The sequence below is a fragment of the Terrapene carolina genome, unplaced genomic scaffold, assembly GCF_002925995.2.
Source record: "Terrapene carolina triunguis isolate 2854851 unplaced genomic scaffold, T_m_triunguis-2.0 Scaffold68, whole genome shotgun sequence".
Taxonomy (NCBI): Eukaryota; Metazoa; Chordata; order Testudines; family Emydidae; genus Terrapene; species Terrapene triunguis.
In genome coordinates, this window is record NW_020664419.1 from 1,797,553 (window position 1) to 1,822,968 (window position 25,416).

The following is a 25,416-nucleotide window of genomic DNA, read 5'->3' on the forward strand; positions in this document are numbered from 1 at the left end:
CTACGCCCACTAAAGAGGCTAGGGAAGGGTTGAGGTCACCAAAGGGTTTCTGGTGTGCCTCAAAAGTGGGAGAAGTATAACATTCGTAAACAGCTTGAACTTGGCCTATTTTAAGTTTATCTTTAAAAATTTGAGGGAAAACTTCAGGGGAGTGAGAGGGATAAAAACAAAATCAACCAAAAAAAAAAAATGCTCCTCCATTTAATCTAGAATACTGGATATTTATTGGCACATAGAACACTGAACAAGAACATTTTAGTTTTTAATAACATTAAGGGACATACCTAAATCCTTAAATTCAGGCTAAATATTCCCTGCCTGTACAAGATATGGTCATTACTCCTCCACATTAAAAGTTATATATACTTAATTTAAGGGAGGACACTCCGGTGGTTAGGGTGCTAGCCTGGGACTTGGGAGACCTGGATTCAATTCTCTGCTCCACTACAGACTTCCTGTGTGACTTTGGGCAAGTCTCTCTGTGCCTCAGATCCCCATCTGTAAAATGGGGATAGGAGTACACTGCTTGTGTTATGCAGAAGGTAAGACTAGATGATCCTAATAGTCCCATCTGGCCTCACAATTTATTCACATGATACAGACATACCTAGGTTTTATGGGGCCAGTTTGTGTGTGTGTGTGTGTGTGTGTGTGTTTTTTTTTTTTTTTTTTAACCTACTCACTGTAATAGCTACAAAATCTAGATAAAACAGCTCATGAATTTGGTGAGACTAAAGATAAAATTTTCAGAAGCTAGGGTTACCATATTTTAATTTAAAAAAAGGAGGACACTCCACGGGGCCCCGGCCCCGCCCCAACTCTGCCCCTTCCCCGCCCCAGCCCCGCCCCTTCCCCAAAGTCCCCGCCCCAACTCTGCCCCCTCCCCTGAACGCTCCACCCTCCTGCTCCTCCCCCTCCCGATTCCCGCGAATCAAATGTTCGCGGGAAGCCTGAAACAGGGAGGCAACAGGTAAGCTGGGGCTGGGGCGGGGCACGGCGCGGCCCAGTCTGGCCCCCCCAGCCAAGCAGCTTCCTCTGGCGGCCGGCCGGCCCAGGCCAAGAGGCTCTGGCCCCGGTGTCTCCCACCCGGCTCGGCTCAGGCCCTGGGGCGCTGTCCCTGGTTCCGGCCGAGCGGTTCCGGCCCAGCTCGGCTCGGGCCCCGGCCTGGCTCCGGCCCAAGCCCCACGACCCCTCCCTCCCTATTTTCCCGGACATGTCCAGCTTTTTGGGATTTCCTCCCAGACGGGGATTTGAGGCCCAAAAAGCCGGACATGTCCGGGAAAATCCGGACGTATGGTAACCCTACAGAAGCACTTAGGAGTCTCAGGCTATGTCTAAATTGGCCTGTTGTGGTTCAGTTTTGTTTATGGGGGTGCAAATAGCAATGTGCACCAAAGTGCTGCACTATAACTCCTCCATGTGGATGCTGTGGGAGCAAACTAGAAGGTTCCTAGCTCGCATTAATGTAATCCTCTTCAAACAGGACTATGCTAATGCGAACTACGTGCCTTTTAGTTTGCTCCCACAGTATCCACACAGGGGAGTTACAGTGCAGCACTTTGGTGCGCACTGCCATTCACACGCCCCTACTCCGAACTGCAGGGCATGTAGACAAACCCTAAGTTCCATTTTCAAAAATTGCTTAGGCACTTAGGAACCTAAGTTGCTTAAGTGCTGCTGGAAATTTTACCCTAAAGCAGTGGTTCCCAAACTAGTGGCGCCACTTGTTCAGGGAAAGCCCCCTGGTGGGCCAGGCCGGTTTATTTACCTGCCACATCCGCAGCTCCCAGTGGCCATGGTTCGATGTTCTTGGCCATGGGAGCTGCAGGAAGTGGCGCGGGCCAAGGGACGTGCTGACCGCCGCTTCCTGCAGCTCCCATTGACCGAGAACGGCGAACCGCGGTCACTGGGAGCTGCAATCGGCCGAACCTGCGGACACGGCAGGTAAACAAACTGGCCTGGCCCGCCAGGAGCTTTCCCTGAACAAGCGGCGTCCCTAGATTGGGAACCACTGCCCTAAAGCTTTGCCTCCGATGGCTTTAAGGATTTTCTAAACCTTGCCAATTGTGTTAAAAGGCACGTACATACATTAAATACACCCAGCTTATGGACAGGCTGTACAGTAACTAGTATCAGAGCTATCAATAAAGTTTTAAAAAGGTGCCTGAGTGTATTTTGTAGGTGCGACTCCAGAACTATCAAGTAAGAGTGTCACGGATAGCCTAACCATTTAAAAAGAACAAGGTAAAAGGTCAAGTTAAACAAAAGACACGGTCTGAGCTTTTAACTCTTTGTGCTCTGGAACTTTTCCCTTCCTGCAGAAGTCTCTGTTAAAACTATTATAAGGCAAATAAATTACCTATAATTTTCAATTCCCCCCTCACCTCCCCAGTGATCCACCGCTGTGGATGGGAGTCATAATTCGTGGGTATTTCTATCCAATCCAGCAGAATGGAGGCTTTGTTTTAAAGTTCCTTCTGCTGGCACGTTTACTGAACATACCACTCCTAGAAAATCTGAGGAGTCACAGGCCTGGCTTACACTTAAAATGTAGGTTGATATAGTTTTGTCACTCAGGAGTGTTTTTCACACTCCTGAGTGACAAAACTATGCCGACCTAATGCCTGGTGTAGACACAGTTAGGTTGATGGAAGAATGCTCCTTTTGACCTAGCTACCAATGCTTGGAGAGGTGGATTACCTACAGTGACAGACCCAGTGCTGTATCTTTCATCTACCCTATGGGGTTGGTGCAGAATAGCTATGTCGCTGTAGTCCCCATAGCATAGACAAGCCCAGAAAATGATATCAATTTGGTACCGAATCCCCCTCCCCCCCCAAACTCAACCAATGTGTAGATATCATTGTGACACAGCAGCCCTATCTGATATTCTTTCTTGCCCTGACTTGAAGCAACATGTACTGAAATACCAGAAAAATATAGGGAGAGGCTTGTCCAGAGCAGTGACTCCACTGTAGAAGAGGCCTTTTTCTGCATAGAAGGGTATGTCTACACTATGGGATTAATCCGAATTTATATAATTTGAATTTTGGAAACAGATTGTATAAAGTCGAATGTATGCGGCCACACTAAGCACATTAATTCAGCGGTGTGCGTCCATGTACCGGGGCTAGCGTCGATTTCCGGAGCGTTGCACTGTGGGTAGTTATCCCATAGCTATCCCATAGTTCCCGCAGTCTCCCCCGCCCATTGGAATTCTGGGTTGAGATCCCAGTGCCTGATGGGGCAAAAAACATTGTCGCAGGTGGTTCTGGGTACAGCCTCACCCCTCCCTCCATGAAAGCAACGGCAGACAACCATTTCGCGCCTTTTTTCCTGGGTGAACACTGCAGACTCCATACCACGGCAAGCATGGAGCCCGCTCAGCTCAAGACAGCAGTCATGAACATTGTAAACACCTCGCGCATTCTCATGCAGTTTATGCTGAGCCAGGACCAGAAAAACGAGAAGAGGAGGAGGCGGTGACGGCAGCGCAGCGACAAGAGTTATGAGGACATGGACATGGACACAGAATTCTCTCAAACCGCGGGCCCCGGTGCTTTGGAGATCATGTTGTTAATGGGGCAGGTTCTATCTGTGGAATGCCGATTCTGGGCCCGGGAAACAAGCACAGACTGGTGGGACCGCATAGTGTTGCAGGTGTGGGACGATTCCCAGTGGCTGCAAAACTTTCGCATGCGTAAGGGCACTTTCATGGAACTTTGTGACTTACTTTCCCCTGCCCTGAAGCGCCAGAATACCAAGATGAGAGCAGCCCTCAGTTGAGAAGCGAGTGGCGATAGCCCTGTGGAAGCTTGCAACGCCAGACAGCTACCGGTCAGTCAGGAATCAATTTGGAGTGGGCAAATCTACTGTGGGGGCTGCTGTGATGCAAGTAGCCAAAGCAATCACTGAGCTGCTGCTACGAAAGGTAGTGACTCTGGGAAATGTGCAGGTCATAGTGGATGGCTTTGCTGCAATGGGATTCCCTAACTGTGGTGGGGCGATAGATGGAACCCATATCTCTATCTTGGCACCGGAGCACCAGGGTACCCAGTACATAAACCGCAAGGGGTACTTTTCAATGGTGCTGCAAGCACTTGTGGATCACAAGGGACGTTTCACCAACATCAACGTGGGCTGGCCGGGAAGGGTTCATGACGCTCACGTCTTCAGGAACACTAATCTGTTTAAACGGCTGCAGCAAGGGACTTACTTCCCGGACCAGAAAATAACCGTTGGGGATGTTGAAATGCCTATAGTTATTCTTGGGGACCCAGCCTACCCCTTAATGCCATGGCTCATGAAGCCATACACAGGCAGCCTGGACAGGAATCAGGAGCTGTTCAACTACAGGCTGAGCAAGTGCAGAATGGTGGTAGAATGTGCATTTGGCCGTTTAAAAGGTTGCTGGTGAACGTTACTGACTTGCTCAGACCTCAGCCAAACCAATATCCCCATTGTTATTGCTGCTTGCTGTGTGCTCCACAATCTCTGTGAAAGTAAGGGGGAGACCTTTATGGTGGGGTGGGAGGCTGAGGCAAATCGCCCGGCTGCTGATTACGTGCAGCCAGACACCAGGGTGATTAGAAGAGCACACCAGGAAGCGCTGCGCATCAGAGAAGCTTTGAAAACCAGTTTCATGACTGGCCAAGCTACAGTGTGAAATTTCTGTTTGTTTCTCCTTCATGAAAACCCGCCCCCTTTATTGACTCATTCTCTGTAAGGAACCCACCCTCCCCCTTCCTCCAGCTTGCTTTCAAAGGAAATAAAGTCATTATCGTTTAAAAATCATTTATTCTTTATTAATTGATTATAAAAAGAGGGAGAGAACCCGGGTGGGGTTTGGGAGGAGGATCGGCGGGAAGGAAAAGGCCACTAAAAAAAGGTTAAAAAAATGACAGCCTTTTGCTTGGGCTGTCCACTGGGGTGGAATGGGAGGGTGTACGGAGCCTTCCCCCCCCCCACCCCCGGGTGTTCTTACACGTCTGGAACATGGGGAGGGGGGAGGGGGGTTATACAGGGGCTGTAGCGACACTCTGTTATCCTGCTGCCGTTCCTGAAGCTCCACCAGATGCCGGAGCATGTCTGTTTGCTCACACAGCAGCCCCAGCGTTGCATCCTGCCTCCTCTGATCTTCCTGCCGCCACCTCTCATCTCGAGCGTCTCTCCTGTCCTCACGTTGGTCCCTCCTGTCCTCACGTTGGTCCCTCCTGTCCTCACGTTCGCTGGCTTCTTTCCTATACTTTGAAACCGTGTCCTTACACTCATTCAGATGAGCTCTTTCACTGCGGGTGGATTCCATGATTTCCGCGAACATCTTGTCTCGCGTCTTCTTTTTCCGACGCCTTATCTGAGATAGCCTTCGGGACGGAGGAGGGAGGCTTGAAAAATTTGCAGCTGCTGGAGGGAGGGAAAAAAGGAGAGAATTTTTTAAAAAGATACATTTTGCAGAACAATGCTTATACTCTTTCACGGTGACCAACACTATTCACATTACATAGCACATGTGATTTCTGTGCAAGGTCGCATTTTGCCTCTTAATATTGAGTGCCTGTGGCTTTGCTGCTAGAGATCACAGATGCAGGTCCGGGCAACAGAATTCGGCTTGCATGCGGCCATGGTAAGCCATTGTCTTTCGGCTTCTGCGCCCTCCTTTCCCACATACCAAGCAAAGCCTGTTGAGTGCTGCAGTTTTCCTGTTAACCTTCAGCAGCAGAAAACAAACTAACCCCCCCCGCGCCCATCCAATTCTCTGGATGATCGCTTTATCCCTCCCCCCACCGCGTGGCTGGTATCAGGGAAGATCCCTGCTAGCCAAACGCGAAAAGCTCAGGGCCAATTCCCTCCCCCAGCGCTTGGCTAACTGCAGGGAAGGATTTCTTTTCAGCCACAGGCAAACAGCCCAGTAGGAACGGCCACCTCTGTCCCCTTATTAATTAAATTCCCGTATTTCAACCAGGTTACCATGAGCGATATCACTCTCCTGAGGATTACACAGCGAAATAAAGAACGGATGTTGCTTGAATGCCAGCAAACACCGGGACCATACGCTGCCAGGCTTTGTCATGCAATGATACCAGATTACTTGCTGCAAGCATGGCGTGGTCAAGTGTCCTACCATGGAGGATGGAATAAGGCTGCACTGCCCAGAAACCTTGTGGCAAGGCTTTTGGAGTACCTCCAGGAGAGCTTCATGGAGATGTCCCTGGAGGATTTCCGCTCCATCCCCAGACACGTTAACAGACTTTTCCAGTAGCTGTACTGGCCGCGAATGCATCCCAAGATCTCAGGGCAAAGTAATCATTAAAAAACGATTGCTTTTAAAACAAGTTTTATATTTTAAAAGGTAAACTCACCTGAGGTCCCTTCCATGGGGTCATGGTCTTGGCTACTGGCTTGGGAGGGTTGGGAGGGTACTTCAGTCAGGCTGAGAAAAAGATCCTGGCTGTTGGGGAGAACGGAGTGCTGTGTGCTCTCTGCAAGCTCGTCCTCCTCCTCCTCTTCCCCGTCCACAGAATCCTCAGGTGTAGCTGATGAGATTACCCCCGCCTCGGAATCCACGGTCAGAGGTGGGGTAGTGGTGGCGGCCCCCCCTAGAACTGCATGCAGCTAGGCGTAGAAGCGGCATGTCCGCGGCTCTGACCCGGAGCGACCGTTTGCCTCCTTTGTTTTTTGATAGGCTTGTCTGAGCTCCTTGACTTTCACGCGGCACTGATCTGAGTCCCTATTGTGGCCTCTCTCCATCATGCCCTTGGAGATTTTTTCAAAAGTTTTGGCATTTCGTCTTTTCGAACGAAGTTCTGCTAGCACTGAATCCTCTCCCCATATAGCGATCAGATCCAGTACCTCCCGTACGGTCCATGCTGGTGCTCTTTTTCGATTATTGGCCTGCATGGTTACCTGTGCTGATGAGCTATCTGTGGTCACCTGTGCTCTCCACGCTGGGCAAACAGGAAATAAAATTCAAATGTTCACGGGGCTTTTACTGTCTACCTGGCCAGTGCATCCGAGTTCAGATTGCTGTCCAGAGCGGTCACAATGGTGCACTGTGGGATAGCTCCCGGAGGCCAATACCATCGAATTGCGGCCACACTAACCCTAATTCGAAATGACAATATCGATTTTGGTGCTACTCCGCTCGTTGGGGTGGAGTACAGAAATCGATTTTAAGAGCCCTTTATTTTGAAATAAATGTCTTCGTTGTGTGGACGGGTGCAGGGTTAATTCGATTTAACGCTGCTAAATCCGAATTAAAGTCATAGTGTAGACCAGGCCTAAGTGATCATTCCTGGAAAGCAGCAAGTTGTGACTGACACGCAACCACAGCATAGGGAAGTTAATAAAATAGTGCACAATCACAAAAATAATCATGGCAACAAAGGATATAGAGAGGTGAGTGTCGGTTGGACAAACAACCCCCCACCAAAAAACTAGAAATCAAGATTAAAAAGCCATATCGACTAATTAGCTATGAACTCAAAAATTAGTACTTCCCAGAAGGAATATTTCATCCCTCTTTCTCCCCCTACTCTGAGAATTCGCTTACAGTCAAATAGTCAGAATAGCTAAACTACAGCAACCAATCTTCCCTTTCCAAAGAATTGGCTTGGATTGTTTGCCTGGAAGCAGATTTCTGACTCTAAACACCCAGAACATTTACTTGAGTCACATTTTAACCTTAAACACACTGTTATAAAAGATTAAGTTTTCTATATGAAAGAGTTACACACATCAAAAGTCCAGTTTGCTTGAAGTGCAATAGTGTGTGCCTAAGTGAAATATGAATTAAAGCAGAATTTGAAGTGTCATTTTTACCACTGTTATTTTACATCTCGAGTGCCCATCACTTGAACGTGTTCATACGCTTCCTTGGGTTTCTTTCACAAGACATTAAAGATTGGGGAATTTCTGGGGGCTAGCTAAACTACAATAGCAGGACAATTGAACCTGATAGAACAATACGTTGAACAATACAATGCTTGACTTACCTTAAAATCAAGGCTGCAGAGACTGACAACATCATCATCTTTCTCTCGCCGCTTCCTTTTCTGTAATAAAAGAAACCAATCAGATCTAACCATTTGATTATACTATATATATATGCTAATACACAAAGCCTGATTTTGAAACCAACCTAAAGATGCCCTCCTTACTACACCTGCAGAACTGTGGGTGAAAATAATTGCACGAGTAATTTTGCAATGGCAAAAATCATTTTGTCTTGTCACTTTACTGCATCCACAAATCATACACTTATAAGTTTACTTGTTCCTTTATGCTCCCCATAATTAGGACTGTGAAGAAAGAACCAAAAGACAACAAGGAAAAACTAAAGCAATGGAGACTGAAGTGCATTCATGTGGCAGTTGGCACTTTGAATGGATTCAGGTATTTACTTAATGAAATGAGATATTTTGTATGGTTTCCAAGCTCAGCAGTTAACAACAAAGCTGGGATTTTGCAAGGAGTCTAAGGGAGTTAGCAAAAAGAACAGGAGTACTTGTGGCACCTTCGAGACTAACAAATTTATTAGAGCATAAGCTTTCGTGGGCTACAGCCGGTGCCAGCTCCCACTGAAAGTCAATGGGAGTTGGGGTTTTAGAACCCTGAAGGGGACTTAGATGATACCATTATTCCCCAAGACGTACCCCCACCTGCATGGATGGGCTCCTCAGAGGAGCCTAAAGAGGCCTTGAAAATCCCAGCAGTGTTGGTGAGAGTACAACCTGGGGTATAAGGATATCTTCTAGTTCCAAGAACCCCACACTTTATTTTACAATGTTTTCATTTATACCACTGGGCAACTCTTTCCCACCCCGATAAGTCTTCTTACCAGTACATATTAGACAAATTTATGTTTAAATATTAATTACAAAAGTACAGAAATCCATTAGCTGACATTAGTATTTACCTTCCTCAGCAGTTTAATCTAACCATAGTACCAAACAGAAGAGTTTCCAAGGATTTCAGTCATTATATTCTGTCTGAATATTTTAGTTCTAAAAGACAATACACAAACTCTCCAGTAGGGTGACTGAGGTCCACTTGCTGATTGAGGAAAAGCTTTTTATAAAATATTTATGTATAGCATTTCATTTGTGAGGCTTATATGGAACTCAATGTCATTATTTCAGAAGAGATTTTTGGCTGGCTTGATAACGTGTGCAGGTACGTATTTGTTTCTTAGGTTAAGTTCAATAAAAAGTTCAAAATAGATTTTTGACTAGAACTTGCAACAATACAAGACTTTAAGACACCACATCTTTTTGGTTTCAAGATTCCCCCCTCCCTTTATGCAAGTCAAGTATATTAATGTCTTCAATACACAGCTCTGGACCCAACCCCGGGCTCTGAAGCAAAGCCAAGGTTTTGTTTTTAAACTGGCTAGACTTGGGTAATAAGTACTGCATTGCCCAGTTCCCCATTTTCCCCCTGCCCAACATAGTTTCAAAACAGAGCCAGCTGTATCATTCTGACATGGCACCAGGACAGAAACAGATTCCAAAAAACCCACCTGTTCAAACCACTCAAACCAGAAGGCTTAACCAGCATAGCAGAAGGAAAACCATGATAAATACTGTTTTATGACATTATGTGTCTGGCTAGCAATAGTCACAATCAAAGACATGATATGTAAACCCTCTTGAGAAACTCAGGTCATGTGGAAAATATATTTCTATGAAAGGTATTAGACTGTAAAAAAGTCAGGAAGTATTATTCAGGCTACCACAGAGGTAATGAAAAAAGCATGAGCATTTTTAAAATGAAACTCTTTGAGGGAAAAGACAGGTTTCAGAGTAGCAGCCGTGTTAGTCTGTATCCGCAAAAAGAACAGGAGTACTTGTGGCACCTTAGAGACTAACAAATTTATTAGAGCATAAGCTTTCGTGGGCTACAACCCACTTCTTATGCATCCGAAGAAGTGGGATGTAGCCCACGAAAGCTTATGCTCTAATAAATTTGTTAGTCTCTAAGGTGCCACAAGTACTCCTGTTCTTTTTGAGGGAAAAGTCTTTCCAAAACAAGTAAGCAAAACAGCATAAAGACAGACACAAAAGAATGCCATTAGTATTAGCATTAAATAACCCTTAGGGGTGGAATGTAAAGATCCAGTAATATGTCATAGAAAAGCAAACAAAACTCTGCAAACAATTCTAGTCATCCCATTTCCCCCCACTCATTCTGTATTACCATGAAAATAGCTGGCAAATACCTAATGAACAAAGATCCTTTCTGCTGCTTATTGTCAACCTGGGAGTCCTAGAAGAGGAATAGAACTTCAGGTGAGGAATGTGCATCAGGACCGAAACTCCCCAAAGATCAAAGACCTTGTTTTCAGACAAATGTCTCTTGTAACAAAAACAATATGTTGTTTGCAGTGTTGTTGTAGCCCTGTTGGTCCCAAGGTGGGTGAGGTAACATCTTTTATCTTTTACCTCACCCACCTTGCCTCTCTAAAAACAATATGGTCAGTATTGGCTTCAAACACGAGAACATGCGAAGGTTTCCAATGAGCAGGTCTCACATCAATGTCAAGGTTCAACCTAACTTTCAATATGACTTACCCACAGACCCCCGGGCCCTGATTGTGTACAGGCACTGGAAGGTTTGAAAGAGGAGGGCTAATGCAGGCATGGAAGTAGGGGAGGAGTTTGAGTTAGGAGGCTCTGTTGCCCATTGGAACCAGAGAACTAGGCCAGGTCTACACTATAAACTTTGTCAGCATAACTATGTCACTCAGGGGTGCGATGAGGTGTCATGTGGTGACCAATATAGGTATGCCAGTAAAATACCCTCGTGTAGATGCAATTACACCAGCATAGCTTATTTCACTTGGGGAAGGAGGGGCCTTGGCTGGAATAAGCTCTAGTGATAAAATTAGTTTTGCGGGTATCCACACTAGATGTACTTCGCTGGTATAACTATACTGGCAAAGCCTTCCAACTGTAGATGTGGCCATAGACTCTGCAGCAAGGGTGGGGACTCGTGGGCAACAGGACTCGGGGATTCATCCTCCATTATCCATGCCCTCTTTTAGCTGTTTTTGTCACCTATCCAAGCTCATTGAAGTAAAATTGGGATGTCCTCTATATACATGAACCCTCCTTACAGTTGATATTTCAGACTGGGACTTTCCTCCACAGAATTATTTCCTCAGATCCATCCAGAACTTGTCTCTAGCAAGTCACAAGCAGCTTGCCAGAAAGAGAAGCTGCCTCCAGAGTAGAGCTGAAGTTCTAGGGTGCCCATTGGCTCTTCAGGATGAAGGAGAAACTATGTGCACTGAGATTAAGAGCAGGTAATTGAGATTGATAGTGGGAACTGATGCCAGAGTGCAGATAAACAGTTAACTCATTCAACACCAGTCTCCTTGATTTTTACAGTTTACATTGGTGGGGTATGCAATCTAGTAACACTAACTCTAATTTAGAGTTAGAGAATAAAACATTAGTATGCAAACAGCCAAAATGAAAAGCAGAGAAAAACGTACATAGACAATAGAGATAAATAAGTTCATTGCTTCAAATGCTTTCAATATGTGACCCTGGAGCAGGATCATTTGAGAGGATATAATTTGTAGGGCTAATCGTTGCGATTCAAAAATGAATATTAAGTTAATCTGTAACCATCAGAAAAAACCTTAGAAAGTTTTTTTTTTTTTTTTTAAAGTCAGCATTTTATTTCCCCTACTTCACTACATTATTATTAACACAACCTCAAACATACATGACACTTCAATGCCCATGTCCTGAACAGTGACCAGTGTAAAGCAAACCAAAGATGGCAATAGGGAGAATATAGGACAAGGGTTACCACAGTAAGGCTTATGGGTGCTTCAGTTATTATACCCATAAATAAGCTACAGCTTTTCAGTATTACTAAATGTTACTTCTGTAGTCCTATTCTAAATCCTGTTTCGAGTACCAGCTCAGTCGCATTTACCCTGCTAAGTGAGCAAAAGCTGTAGCCTAAATAAAAACAACAGCAAGTACCATCTTGACACTCCGAGAGCCACAAGCATACAATCAAGTTAAGGCCAACAAGGCAGATCAGCTCTATTATGTACGATTCACTTGCTACTCAAGAGTCTCAGAATGTCTCAGAGAGGAAGTGTTCGTATTTGCCTAACCAGAAAGAGAACAATATGTTTCTTTCTTCCTTATCGAGGAAGAAGGAACCTTATTTATTTAGATTATTTCTGATTGTTAACAAGCTTTTGACATACAAATACAGTGCATGCTTTACTCACCAGAGTGAAGTCCCACTGGGGCCCAGGAGTTAGAAATGTGAAAGAGCTGCCTCGTCGCAGAGGATATCTGTGAGTTGAGAATGTATAAAGGTAAATAAAGTCTGGGTTGTTTCAGCAATTGAGAAAGTAGCTACAGTTCATTCCCCCTTTCCCTTTTAGTTGTTTTAAAATCCTGTGGTGTAACAACATCCCATGCTAACCCTGTCAAATCTGAGCAAGTGTCCCAAATCAGCTCTAAATACTTGTGACCTCTGTGACAAAACACATTTCCTGTGGATTTTTTCAGCTCAAGGTAATCAACTTACAATAGAAGTCCAACATGAAGTACCTCATTCCAAATGGATGGAACCTGGCCTGGAACAGAACCATCCCAAGGGGGTAGACCATGCTAAAAAAAATAACCAATACCAGGAGGATACCATCTGAGATTCAGTCTTCTGTTTCTGAATTCTCCCTCAGAGGCACAACTGTAACCTGAAGAGAGCTACGATTTGAGAAGATGCCCAAACAACCTTGATTGTTGCCTGACAGATCAGAAGGCTGCTACTTCTTAACTTAATCATAGAAGACCCTGCCAGGACGTTGAGAATCCGACTCAGGTGCCAAATCCCCTAAAACCTCCCGTATGAAGAAAACCATGAGACTCAAACTACACCTACATTACAGCACTTACTGTGGCTCAGCTGCACACAGCAGCGATTGTGATGGAGATGATCTAAGAGAAGCAGTAGCTATGTCTCTCCAGCTGACGTAGCTCTGTCTACAACGGTGCTTAGGTTGGTATAATTTACATCGCTCAGGAGTGTGGATTATTCACACCTCTGAGCGACATAAATTATACCGAAGTAACCTATAGTGTATACAAGGTCTCAGACTTCTCTTCTGATTGGCTTCTGGATTAAAGGATTACAGGCCACAGAGCCAGTGGGTGAATACTCCACGCCTTATGAGCAATTTTGTCTGGGGCAAGAGGAGCACCTCTTGAACCTCAACCTCACCCCCATTTGCCATCTATTTATTATATTACCAGAGTGCCCACAAGCCCTCCTCAAGGACCAGGTCCCCATTGTAATAGGTGCTGTATAAAAACAGAACAGAGATGGTTCCTGCCCCAAAGTGGTTACTCTCAAAGTAAAAGATGAGAAACAACAGATGGCTATAGACAGGGGAGCACAATGAAACAATACGAGTCAGCATGACTAAACAGGTCAAAATATGAACCAATCAGCTATATTAAGTGATAACTTTCCGAACTATACAAGTGCAGGAAACTAAACATCCCACACCAATCCTGACATAGAGAAGTAAAAACATCTGGCCTCATTTTCCAATCTCAATGGAGATGAAATCAATGGAAGCTGGTCCTCTGCATCTTGAAAATGAGGCTATCAGCTTTTGCATAAACTTGCAACTGAGAATTGAAGCTTGCTCTTACAATAAGTCATCCTCATCAACAAAGCAAAACTGTCGAAAAGCAATATATTCAGAACAATGTTAAATAAAAATATCCTGGGACCGATACGGCCACACTACCACTGTATCCATCTAAGTCAGCGGTCTCAAACACACGGCAGAGTTATTTCCTGCGGCCGCCAAGCTCCCCTCACCCGCCGCTCCCCTTAGCCCCCCAGCGCGCTGTGTCCCTGCTCCTCTGCCTACCTCCAGGCGCTTCCCGCTGTTTGGCGGCGCTTAGCGCTTTCCAGGAGGGAGGGGGGAGGAGCGGGGAGCCGCGGGCTTAGGGGAGGAGGCAGAGAAGAGGCGTGGCGTGGCGGGGATTTGGGGAAGGGGTTAGAATAGGGTCAGGGAGGGGGCGGAGTTGGGGTGGGGACTTTGGTGAAGGGTTTGGAATGGGGTGGGGAAGGGGTGGGAAGAGGCGGGGCCTCATGGAAGGGGTGGAGTAGGGGCGGGACTGGGGGCAGCAGGCGGGGAGGGGGCTTTTGTACCTTTATATGAAAAGGTGTCAGTGATGCGGCCCTCAGGCCAATGTACTAGTCCTCATGTGGCCCTTGTGGTGATTTGAGTTTGAGATCCCTGATCTAAGTCATTCTACAGTACTCGTACTGTGCTGACCGAACAAGTTGTGTTCCAAATTTCACAGTCTGGTGGATTTAAAGTACATTTCCAGCAACATTTAGTTTATTCTGGACATTGTATTAAGAGGCACTTTTGCCCAAGTTTAGTTTCTGCATCTCAAACTACCAGTCCTAAACAATGGGTTGCTCCCTCTTTCTGACATAGCCAGTTGATCAGCTAATAGGGAAGATTTTACTGTGCTGCGTTTTCTTTGTGAGCTTGTGACTAGAGCTAGTTTGAAAATGTTGGACAAAACGTAGTTTCATCAGAAAATTCCAGTTCACTGGACTGAAATGTTTAACCCAATCTATTACAGATTCCGATTTCCCTGAGCACCTAGTGCCATGGTCCATGCGTAAAGAAGCGCTATCACTCCTGAGAGACTGACAAATTTCCAATAGCGGGGTTGGGGAAGACAAGAGAGGATATTTTTGAGGAAATAGTGACTGCATCCCAACAGAGGGCCACAAAGACAGACGTGTGGAGTGATGGTTTCCTGCAGCATTCACAGGACTGAAATGGAGCACATGGCCCTGGAAAGAGACATGATGCAGAGGCAAACAGCTGTGATGGAGCATCTTTGTTACAAAGGTCCAGCACTGCACCCCATCCTAATTACTGGTCTTTCCCACAACAATCAACCATTTTGGAGATGAAGAACACCTTGAAGCGCATCACCTACAGAATTTGTGAGCACTCCGTCACTTGGCCATGTCATAGTTCCATTGGTCTTGAATTTAAAAAAACCAAAACAAAACCAAGCAAAAATCTTAAATTAGTGTAATTTTCCCCCTGTTATTTGTGTAACCCCGAAGGAGATTACCTAGATTCCTGGGGCTCTGTCTGCTGGCAGCTCAGGGAGAGGCGCACTGTCCCTGGTAGGGAGGGGGAGCCAAAGCAGACTCAGAATCTGCCCAGCAACCAATAGGGAGTGAGAGGCCCTTCCCAGGGAGTTCAGGAAAGGGAAGAAGCCATTTTTGAGTCAGTCTGGAGCCAGCCAGGACAAGGGCAGGACTGGCTGTGTGGGGAGCTGGTGAGTCCCAGGCCTGCATGCAGGGTTCCCCCTGAGAACTGGCCTCTAGGGACCTAAAAGCAAGATCCCTCAGCTGGGTTTTTCCCTCTCCACTGATGACTCCCAGTTTGTAGAGTTTTCCTGGGAAACTTCCCCAGCCAGGCTGAGTTAGCTCTCCAGCTCTCTAGGTGAGACCAGTCACCACACGGTCAGCTCTGCTCTGGCTGCTAGTCCAGGGCTGCTGCCTGCTGTGAGCAGTGTGTCTGGACGCTGGGCTAGGAGACTACAGTTTGAATGTTAGTACAGTTGTGTAATCTGCGCCTTGAGCCCTGCACCCCTTTGTGGTGAGGGGAAATCCTGGGACTGAAGCAGCCTGACTCCTGCCTGAAGAGGATCCCTGCTATCAGAGATCAGCCCCTCTGCAGTGACTGAGGAGTCCAGAGTCTCTGAACCTGAGGATCATTCATGGAGTTTGTGAGTGCACCATCTTTTAGTTAGTCAGGGAAATTGTTTTGGGGACCCCCTACTCCCTGAACTGTGTCCTCAAGCCAGGGAGTGAGGGTTTGGGGATTTTATAACCTGCTGCATATTAAACCCTGTGGAGGGACTTATCACCTCCTCCCACTTGTGAGTCCTTTGGGCTATACTGAAGCCAGTCAGCCACCCTGCTAAACCACTACAGAGAAGATATCGTGGTCATAGGTCAGCAAGGACCCCTACAAAGTACGTGTACCAACGGGACACTAATCTTACATTTGCTACATCAGGTTCCCTGACTGGGAAAGTCATGGGTATTATCAGCATGAGCACCGGTGACCCTAAAAATAGTGTTTTACCTTGTTATGTTACATTTGTCTCCTGTTTAATATAATTACTGTGTTGAATACATTGTATGTATTTGATTATTTCTTGGGAGTCTCCAACTATCTGGCAAGTAAGTGAGGGTTACCCTGTGGTTAGAATTTTCCTCCCAAGCTGCCCTGGTGACCCTGCCAGGCAGGAGCGAGGTAGCTGAAGGCACCGCCAAATAAATTCATAGGGAAAAATAAAGAAGATACACCCAGCTGAGTGGGTGGCGGGATCCAGAAGAACCCAGACCTGTCCATCAAAACCTGTAAGCAGATTGGCATTAAAGAAGGCAACCAGGTGGAGAAGAGGGTGCTACATTTGTTAACACTATATATTTTGATACAACTCTCCTGAAGAGTTTCACGGGGAACCATCTCCTGCTCCCACTGATCCATTAATAACCACAGAGTCTGCGGGGGTGGGGTGTGCAAAAATTCCCTTGGTCATTCCAGAAAACAGGCCTGAGTTATTAAAGACCCTGGACCTTTCCAGACCACCCCATGTTAATAACAGTGAACTTTCTATGGTGATCAACCCAGCCTTGCACTACCTGGGAGAAATACCCCTCCCTGTTGATGAAGTCTTTGGGTTGGTGTAGGGGGCAAAGAATAGGCATGTGTCCCATCAATAGCCCCATACAGTGTGGGAAGCACATCTGTGCAAAGTCATCAATAATCTCCTGTGCATTGTTAAGCTTTATGCCATGGCATAGCACCACCCTTGTCATAGCCTTACAAAACGTCCATGACAACAGCCCCAGTGGTTGATCTACCAACAGCCAACTGGGTTAGCTACTGACCGGTAACAACGGGGTGTGGCAAGCTTCCAGACAGCGATAGCCACATGCTTCTCCATGCTGAGGAGAAGCTCAAAGGTGAACTCCGCAGATTTCTAGGAAAGTGGCTTTTGTCATTCTGTAGCTCTGCCATCACTGCTGGTCATCCCAGTTCTGCATCATTATCTTGTCCCACCTGCCAGTGCTAGTCAACTGAGCCCAAAGGGCAATCCACTGAGTAAAGCTGCTCCAGATAAACGCCCTGCAGAAGTAACGGCTTGATTTCATCTATCTGCTTCTCCTCCTCCTGCAGCTGTATTGCTGCGGCATAAGGCATCCAAAGCCGTATGGAGCCACAGAGCCAAATCCATCTGCCTAAGCGACTGTCAATACAGATGTGTCACCCTGTTCATGATCATGGCGCTCAGCAATGCATTCTCCATGTTGCCAGACAGCTATTCAAAAATGGCACTGGCAAAATATAGATTAATTATGGGATGCCAGGAGAGGAATCATGGGAGTTTGTTAGTTTGACCCCAAGCCCCAGATTTCCTGTAGCTTTTCATAGGCACCCCACAATGCATGGCAAGAAAAATCAGAGCATAGAATTGTACAGTAGCACATTGCACCATCGTATATCTGCCCAGAATGCTACACTGTTAATTTGAACAAGCGCAGAGGTGCATGGATGCAAGGCTTAACAAGGAAGATACCATAACAAAGCAGGGTGGAAGCACTTCAGTTTGATATAGTTAAACATAGAACATCCCCAAACAGACAAGCTCTTAAGGTACATCTATACTGCGGCTGGGAACGAGCCCCCAGGCTGGGTCGACAGACACAGACTAGCTCGGCTTGAGGTAGCACACTAAAAATAGCAGTGTGGATGTTGTGGTTTGGGTGGCAGCTCAGGCTCTCAAGCCCACCTGACCCCCCTGCATCTGAGGTTGGGTGGCTGGCCCGAGTCTCCCCCAGAACCGCAACATCCACACTGCTGTTTTTAGCACACTAGCTGAAGCCAAGCTAGTGTGAGAGTCGGTCTACCCAGGCTGGGAGGCTCACTTCCAGCGGCAGTGCAGACAGACCCTTAGAGACCAATTCTCCTGAACAACGTGAGTGTTGCAGAAAAGTAACCCCTCCCCCTAAGAAACCCAGAAGTGAATGACTAGTACCTGTGGTTAGTTATTCATTCTGATTCCTGAAAGGAGACTCCTCTTAATAGATAATTATCTTGTATTGTTCTTCCCAGTATCCCTCCCTTCAGGATAGACTGAGCGGATACAGCTTGAGGAAAGACGGGCATACCGTGCACCAGGTGATTTCTCCAAGTTAAGGAGGGGCTTGTAAGAACAATGGAAAGTGACCACTAGTAGGCTGTAGCAGGGAGCATTTTGTTTTAAAGGAACGTTTTTTCCCTTGGTTCAAATTAATTTTGGAGGGAGAACAGGGGAGGTTAGGTGAACAAGTTAAACATTTTCCAGATGTAAGAGCTGCAACTATACTCTGGAGGCAAAGCTCTCCAAACTAGAGAAAGGATATTGATACGGCCCCAAAAGTATAGAGAGATCTGCTTTGGTGTCCTGTCTCTGCTTAAGGAAATTAGGTGCTTACCAAAACCAGCCAAAAATAATTCCATCAGTCTTGCCATGCTTACCTTTTCCACAGTGCTTAAAAACACATGATTCTGTATTAAAAATTGTGTTGCCCACTAAAGTCCTGATCTGCATGCCAAAGGTACATGTAGCTTAGCTGCCAAAATGCAATCCAAAAAGGAAAAGTGGGGCGTTAGCATTGTATCTGAAAGGTCATCTGCAAAGGACTCAGAAAATCAGACACCCATATTTAAGCAGGCAAAAGGGACCAAACTAGGTTTGGCAACATAGCAGGGAGGAGACAAGTGGCCCCAATAACCCTCCTGGTGGAAGTTTGGGCAATTTACTATTTAACATATCACTGAAGATAAAAAAGCCTAGCAGATTGGTTCTAATGTGAAACAATCAAGCGTGACAGATTCCATGTCTAAGGAAGTATTGTCATTGTTCAGTGTCTTCCTGGAGTAAACATTAGGACCTTCTGATATACACAAGTGGCTTCTACTGAAGACAACAGGAGCTATGAGAACATAGAATTTGCCCTCAGAATTCAAGCCCAGACAACAGCAGAAACTATCAAGGCCAGGGGTGGCCAACCTGAGCCTGAGAAGGAGCCAGAATTTACCAATGTACATTGCCAAAGAGCCACAGTAATAAGTCAGCAGCCCCCTAGCAGCTCCCCCTACCCGCTCCCAGCATCTCCCATCCAGCAGCACCTCCTCCCTCCCCGCACCTCCTGATCAGCTGTTTTGTGGCATGCAGGAGGCTCTGGGGGTAGGGGGGAGGAGTGAGGGCATAGCAGGCTCAGGGGAGGGGGCAGGGCCTATGGCAGAGCCAGAGGTTGAGCAGTGAGCACCCCCCGGCATACTGGAATGCTGGCGCCTGTAGCTCCAGTCCCGGAGTCGGTGCCTATACAAGGAGCCGCATATTAACCTCTGAAGAGACACATTTGGCTCCGGAGCCACAGGTTGGCCACCCCTGATCTAGGCCAACAATCTCATCTCAAAACTAAGTCAGGTGATGTCCTTCAAAATTCCAGTACAAAAGGGATAAAGAATAGTGCTCAGCAACATGCAGCCATTTCTGTGAGCCTGCCAGCTACGCAGACATTGCAGATGGGTACATCTGCAGTATAGTTCCTGTAATCATCTAGGAGGATCTTAGAAAACCAAATGTTTCGGTCAAATTATTTTCATAATGGCTACTTATGCATGTTTATACTGATTTTTTGACTGTCTGAAAAGAAAGTCTTCTTTGTTTCAAGTCTTGTTGGGGGTAGGGTGGGGCAAAAAAGACTGTGTATAGAATGTTGCGAGTGTCAGGTCTCCGTGCCTTTAATCCTGTTTGACCAGAATAGCATATGTAAAAATCCAAAAGGTGTACAAGATGGGCATCCCATCTTGGATTTGGATTTGTTGGACTAGAGTATATATAGGCTTGGCAGAATTCAACTTTTTTAAAAAAACAACAATTTTGACAGATAATATTGATGTATTTTTTCTGATGATCCATTTAAATGTTCACAGTTGCAGGAACTTATGGGAGTGTTAGACAATAATTATTTAATGACGATATCTAATAAGCTGTCAAGCAGCATTTTTCTTACTTTGTCAATCTGTAAATTTCTATTATTATTGATGGAAATATTTTTGTTTGTTTGGATGTGTATGGTGATATTGACCTTTACTGATAAAAATCAAATCCGTCCAACCTTAAGTATATAGCACATGGGAGCCTGTACCTATCCTGGCGAATGCAACTTCTTTCCAACTCGTATTTCATGTAGCTTTCTTCCTTCATGTTTTATTTTTATTTTTTTAACTTTAAGTCTGTACCACTTAGTCAGCATCATTTAGTCAGTCTGCACCCATTCTTTGTACTTACATTTCATGGCTTATCCAGGAAACTGCAGAAACACTTTGATCTGGCAGTTCCCTTAACCTTAAGTCCAACTGAAGATCCAAAATAAATTCTTTAGACTGGGCAGCAATTCTTTATTTCCTTCCCCCCTCACTCCCAACCTTTTTTTGTTTTCACCGCAGCTTGCTCTTAGTTTTAAATACAAACCATTCACATCAGTTAAATGCTATTTGATTATGTATATTACAGGAATACAAGCATTTTGAAACAGATAGATTATCCTAGTGAATGACATTCCATTTGAGATCTCAAAAGGCACAAGCAACAAAGACTCCTGTGGCACCTTAAAGACTAACAGCTGTATTGGAGCATAAGCTTTCGTGGGTGAATACCCACTTCATCAGACGTGTGTAATGGAAATTTCCAGAGGCAGGTATAAATATGCAGGCAAGAATCAGTAATTAGTAATTCTAGTAGTAGCCTGAGCTTTCAAATAGCAAAGCCATGAAAAAAATGTCTGCTGGGTGATGCGGTTAAACAGAGAACATAAAAAAGACCTACATCCAACTCCTACTTGGATAGGACCCTGTGCTGCTACTACTGATCTCAAAACTTCTTGTACTTTTCAGACACCCTGAAATAGCCATTACATTGTTCATCTGTATTGGAACAAATTCTGTTTCTTAAGGAAGCTTTCTTAACCACCTAGAGCATGTCTAACCCACAAAGAGGGTGTAGGCTGAGAGGGAACTGTGGTTCTCTCTTTTAAAATTTGCTTTTTTGTTTCGGTGGAACATTATGGCCACTTGTCTGAAGAGGTTAGCTATCACTGTTGACCATATCAGCAGATAAGGCCAGAGTAGATTAACCAGACACTGCTATCCTTGGATAATTGCAAAGTTGACCTCCACATAGCTGTGACTTGGCCATCTTTTCCCAATAAATATGGCAATCCCCATACACTGACCACAATTTCATCACTAAGGCCTTGTCTACACTAATGAGGTAAGTCAATTTAAGTTACACTAATTAAGTTACATAATTGAAGTCGATATAGCTTAGATCAATTTACAGTGGTGTCTACACCTTGCTATGTCGGTGAGAGACTGTCTTCCATGACTTATCGCATCTTCAACAGACCCTCTAAATTGACCCCGCTGCGGCACCGATTTAGCCCGCAATGAAGACAAGCCCTTAAATTCTCTTATATCTTTTCACTGCAGACTTCCGCTATGGTCCAAGGATCTTCCTTCCAGTTTCCCTTCAGGCTTCCCTCCCCAATGGGATATCTATTCCAAGCCAAGATTTAGTAAATGCTATACTCCCTAACAATTGTTGCTAGGATATGGCTTCTAGCCTCTCTACAAAGGAAAAAAATGATAATGATTTTCCAGTAGCAGTTTCAGCAATCCACCCCTTCCCCCCCAAATCCATAAACTATTCTGGTTGCTCCAAAGCTGTGAGTGACCTACTGTGTTTGGTGCACAAGGGCGGTTTCTTTGGCTTACAGTTGTTGCAGCAAATCATCTGGCATGTTTTGTAGCGCACTCTGCTCTTGGAAAAATATATTTGATGAGTGAATGGGTTGTAAGGATAGTGTTCTGGACCTCCTTCAAAACCAAAAGAGCAAATCTCCCACTTCTTCTCTGGCAGGAGAGCTCAGATTTTCTTCTTCATTTTCTAGAGAGTCTATGGTTGTATGGAAACAGAGGCTGCATAGATGCCAGGTCTTACCAGACCAGCAACCAGAGAGACACCACTAAAACCCATCTGGAGCTTCAAGAGGGTCTTCTCCTTTTCTTCCCCTCAGCATGGGAAAGGGAGCTGCTGTCTATAGAGAAAGGAGCACCTTTTCCTTCCCCTCTGAACCTCAAAGCAGGGGCATAAGCCAGCTTGTTTGGCATAGAGCCTCCTCAGGTCATCAGCACTGAACATCTTCTACACATTGGTGGCATCCCATGCCAGGGCCCAGTCATTTCCTGGGCTGTGTATTAGGCCTTGCCTCAGTCCATGCATATCTTTGAAGATGAGCAAGAGCAGATATTTGCTCCTGGATATCCTCTTTAGGTCTTCAAGGAGAGAGGTGAGTAAAGATCCGTAGGAGGAGAGCTCCAGTTCTCAAGCTGTAGATATTGTTTTATAATTGAGAAATAGAATGCGAATATAAAAGTGTATGATGCATATGGGAGAAGAATTAAGATTCCATGTATACCTGGCATTTCTAGACTTGAGTGTTTAACCATGTGCCAGGCATGTTGGATGTGTAACGAAGTTATTTGTGCAGTAGTTTCCTCTTGGTTTTTTAATGCTTAATTGGTGGTGGGGATTAGACAACAGGGAGTAGACCTGTGGGGAGGAGAAGCACAGCTGATGACAGAGAACATTTCATTTGTCAGCGCTAACACATGTACTCTTCTCTGTTGCAGGAGAATTGCTGACAAGTGTTGCTCCTGACGGAGGTGGTTTTATGTGCGCTCAGCCCCTAATCAAGCAGCCTTTTGTGCACCAGACCAGACTGTCAATCAGGTGTGTACACAGTGCATAAACATTCAGTTATAACACGGGATAATGGCTAAAAATGACCCTCACGCCAACATTAACTCCTCCCCCCCTCTTACCCATTAAATCATATCTACTCTGGATCCACTTTTCTGCCATTGGTGTAGACAGAGAATGTTTTAGAGATATCTATCAACAATGCAGGACTCCGAAGGAAAAATTCCAGCCACAGCCCAGGTGCAAAAACTTTCCTATTAAAAGTTTATGAAGAGACTTTTTAGAGAAAAAACAGCATTTATGCCATTGAGGCCTGGTCTACATTACAAAGTTAGGTCGACATAAGTCACCCGGTATAGACCTATTTGTACATGTCTACATGCTCCAATTGGTCTCCAACCGATGTAAGTACTCCATTACAATGATGCAGTAAAATCACCTCTCCGAATAGAGTGAAGCCATGGTCGCCCTACTGAGGTGGATACAGTGCAATTGTAGACACTGTGTGATCTGTGTCAACCCTAACTGTCCTCCAGCAGCTGCCCCACACATGCTCCATTCCCTGCAACAGAGACCATTCTGGTCACAATTGTAAACTCCCTTGCCCAGAGGTCACGGAGACCAGAAGCCTCCTCCTCCCCTCTTTAAAACCTGCCAGATATTTTTCCTGACTGCCCACCTTGGTGATCACATCTAGCAGCTCTCTCTCTTGCTGTGTGCAATGGACCATCTGACCATGCTGTCTGCATGCACTAGATACGCTCCTGCTTGAAGCAGACTGGAGGTATTGGATCTTCTGCCTGGGGGGAAAAGAGGCTGTGTAAGCACAGCTATGGACCAGCTGTAGAAAAGTGGACCTCTGCAAAAAGATTGCACATGGGATGCAGACAAAGGGGTACAACAGTGATCAGCAGCCTTGCCACATGTGAGTGAAGTGGCTGCATCAGGCATACTTGGCCAGGGAGGCCAACAATTGTCCTGGTGCTGTGTGACGTTATTGACATAAACTGGGACCATATAGATCATTGTTGCAACCAAGGTCCTGTAGTGGCACCCAAATCTTGTATAAAGGGGGTCAAATGGGGTGTCTAAGACAAGGTAATGGTTTACTGGTTATGATTATGCTGTCTATATGTGTGTATCAGTTTTGTAGTTGAAGTTATGAATATTGGCTCTATACTGTCTGTATGGCAAACTTATGCTATGCTTCTGGGTGACATCCCAGACAAGCTGGGATTAGCTCTGCCTAGCCTGCTTGATGGCCCATTAAGGACCATCAGCTATACAATGGACCCATTGAGAGAAGGCAAATATGCCTTCAGACTCAGCAAAGTATGCAGGGACTGGCCCATGTGACTCCAGGCTCCATTTTGCTGTAATTTTCCACAGTAAGAACAAAGAGGTGTTCTTACACCTGGAAAAGACTATATAAGGCCGATGCCTCATCTCCATTTGGTCTTCAATCCTGCTTCATACCTCTGGAAGGACTTTGCTACAAGCTGAAGCTTTGAACAAAGGACTGAGGACCCATCCCAGCGGGGGATGTATTCCAGAGACTTAATTTGAACCTGCAGTTTATTCTATCGCTGCTGCAAGCCTGAACCAAGAACTTTGCCATTGCTGGATGTAATTGATTCCATTTAACCAATTCTAACTCTCTTCTCTATCTTTTTTCTTTTATCAATAAACCTTTAGATTTTAGATTCTAAGGGATTGGCAACAGCGTGATATGTGGGTAAGATCTGATTTGTATATTGACCTGGGTCTGGGGCTTGGTCCTTTGGGATCGGGAGAACCTATTTTTCTTTTATTGGGGTATTGGGTTTCATAACCATTTGTCCCCATAACGAGTGGCACTGGTGGTGATACTGGGAAACTGGAGTGTCTAAGGAAATTGCTTGTGAGACTTGTGGTTAGCCAGTGGAGTGAGACCGAAGTCCTCTTAGTCTGGCTGGTTTGGTTTGCCTTAGAGTTGGAAAAACCCCAGGCTTGGGCTGTAACTGCCCTGTTTAAGCAATTTGTCCTGAGTTGGCACTCTCAGTTGGGTCCCACCAGAACCGCTTTGTCACATCCTGGTGCTGTTACAGTGAGCTGCATGCCATATTTGTTGGATATCCCACTGGCACCCCACAAATCGCTGTGGATACCGGAGGAGCTGGAGACAAAGACTCCTGCTGTGAAGGAGGAAGAGGGAAATGCAGTGAAGTGAGGTGGGGTGGGGGGGCCAGCCATGCCACAGGTCAGGACACATTTGAGACAGTGTTCCCTCTAATTTTTCCCACCCATGTGCGGAATGAATTTTGTTATGTGCACCAATATGGAGGTTGTGTGTGACACATGACCTTCATTTTGGTGCACATAACAAAATTCATGTAGTGGGGGTGGGGCTGAGGGGTTTGGAGTGTGGGAGGGGGCTCAGGGCTGGAGCAGAGGGTTGGAGTGCAGGGGTGTGAGGGCTCGGGGTGTGAGGGCTCCGGCAGGGGGTGCGAGCTCTGGGGTAGGGCCG

At 45.7% G+C, this 25,416-nt stretch overlaps 1 protein-coding gene across 1 annotated transcript in view; it reads right to left on the reverse strand.

The window, feature by feature from the left end:
• The window catches only part of NET1 (neuroepithelial cell transforming 1), a 76,494-nt gene that overhangs the window by 26,864 nt on the left and 24,214 nt on the right, over positions 1 to 25,416 (reverse strand). Inside the window, exons 2-3 of the mRNA XM_026648594.2 lie at positions 12,254 to 12,320; positions 7,992 to 8,051 (exon numbers count right to left, since the gene is read on the reverse strand). Coding sequence (XP_026504379.1) covers positions 7,992 to 8,051; positions 12,254 to 12,320 — 127 coding nt within the window. The remainder of the gene's footprint in view (positions 1 to 7,991; positions 8,052 to 12,253; positions 12,321 to 25,416) is intronic.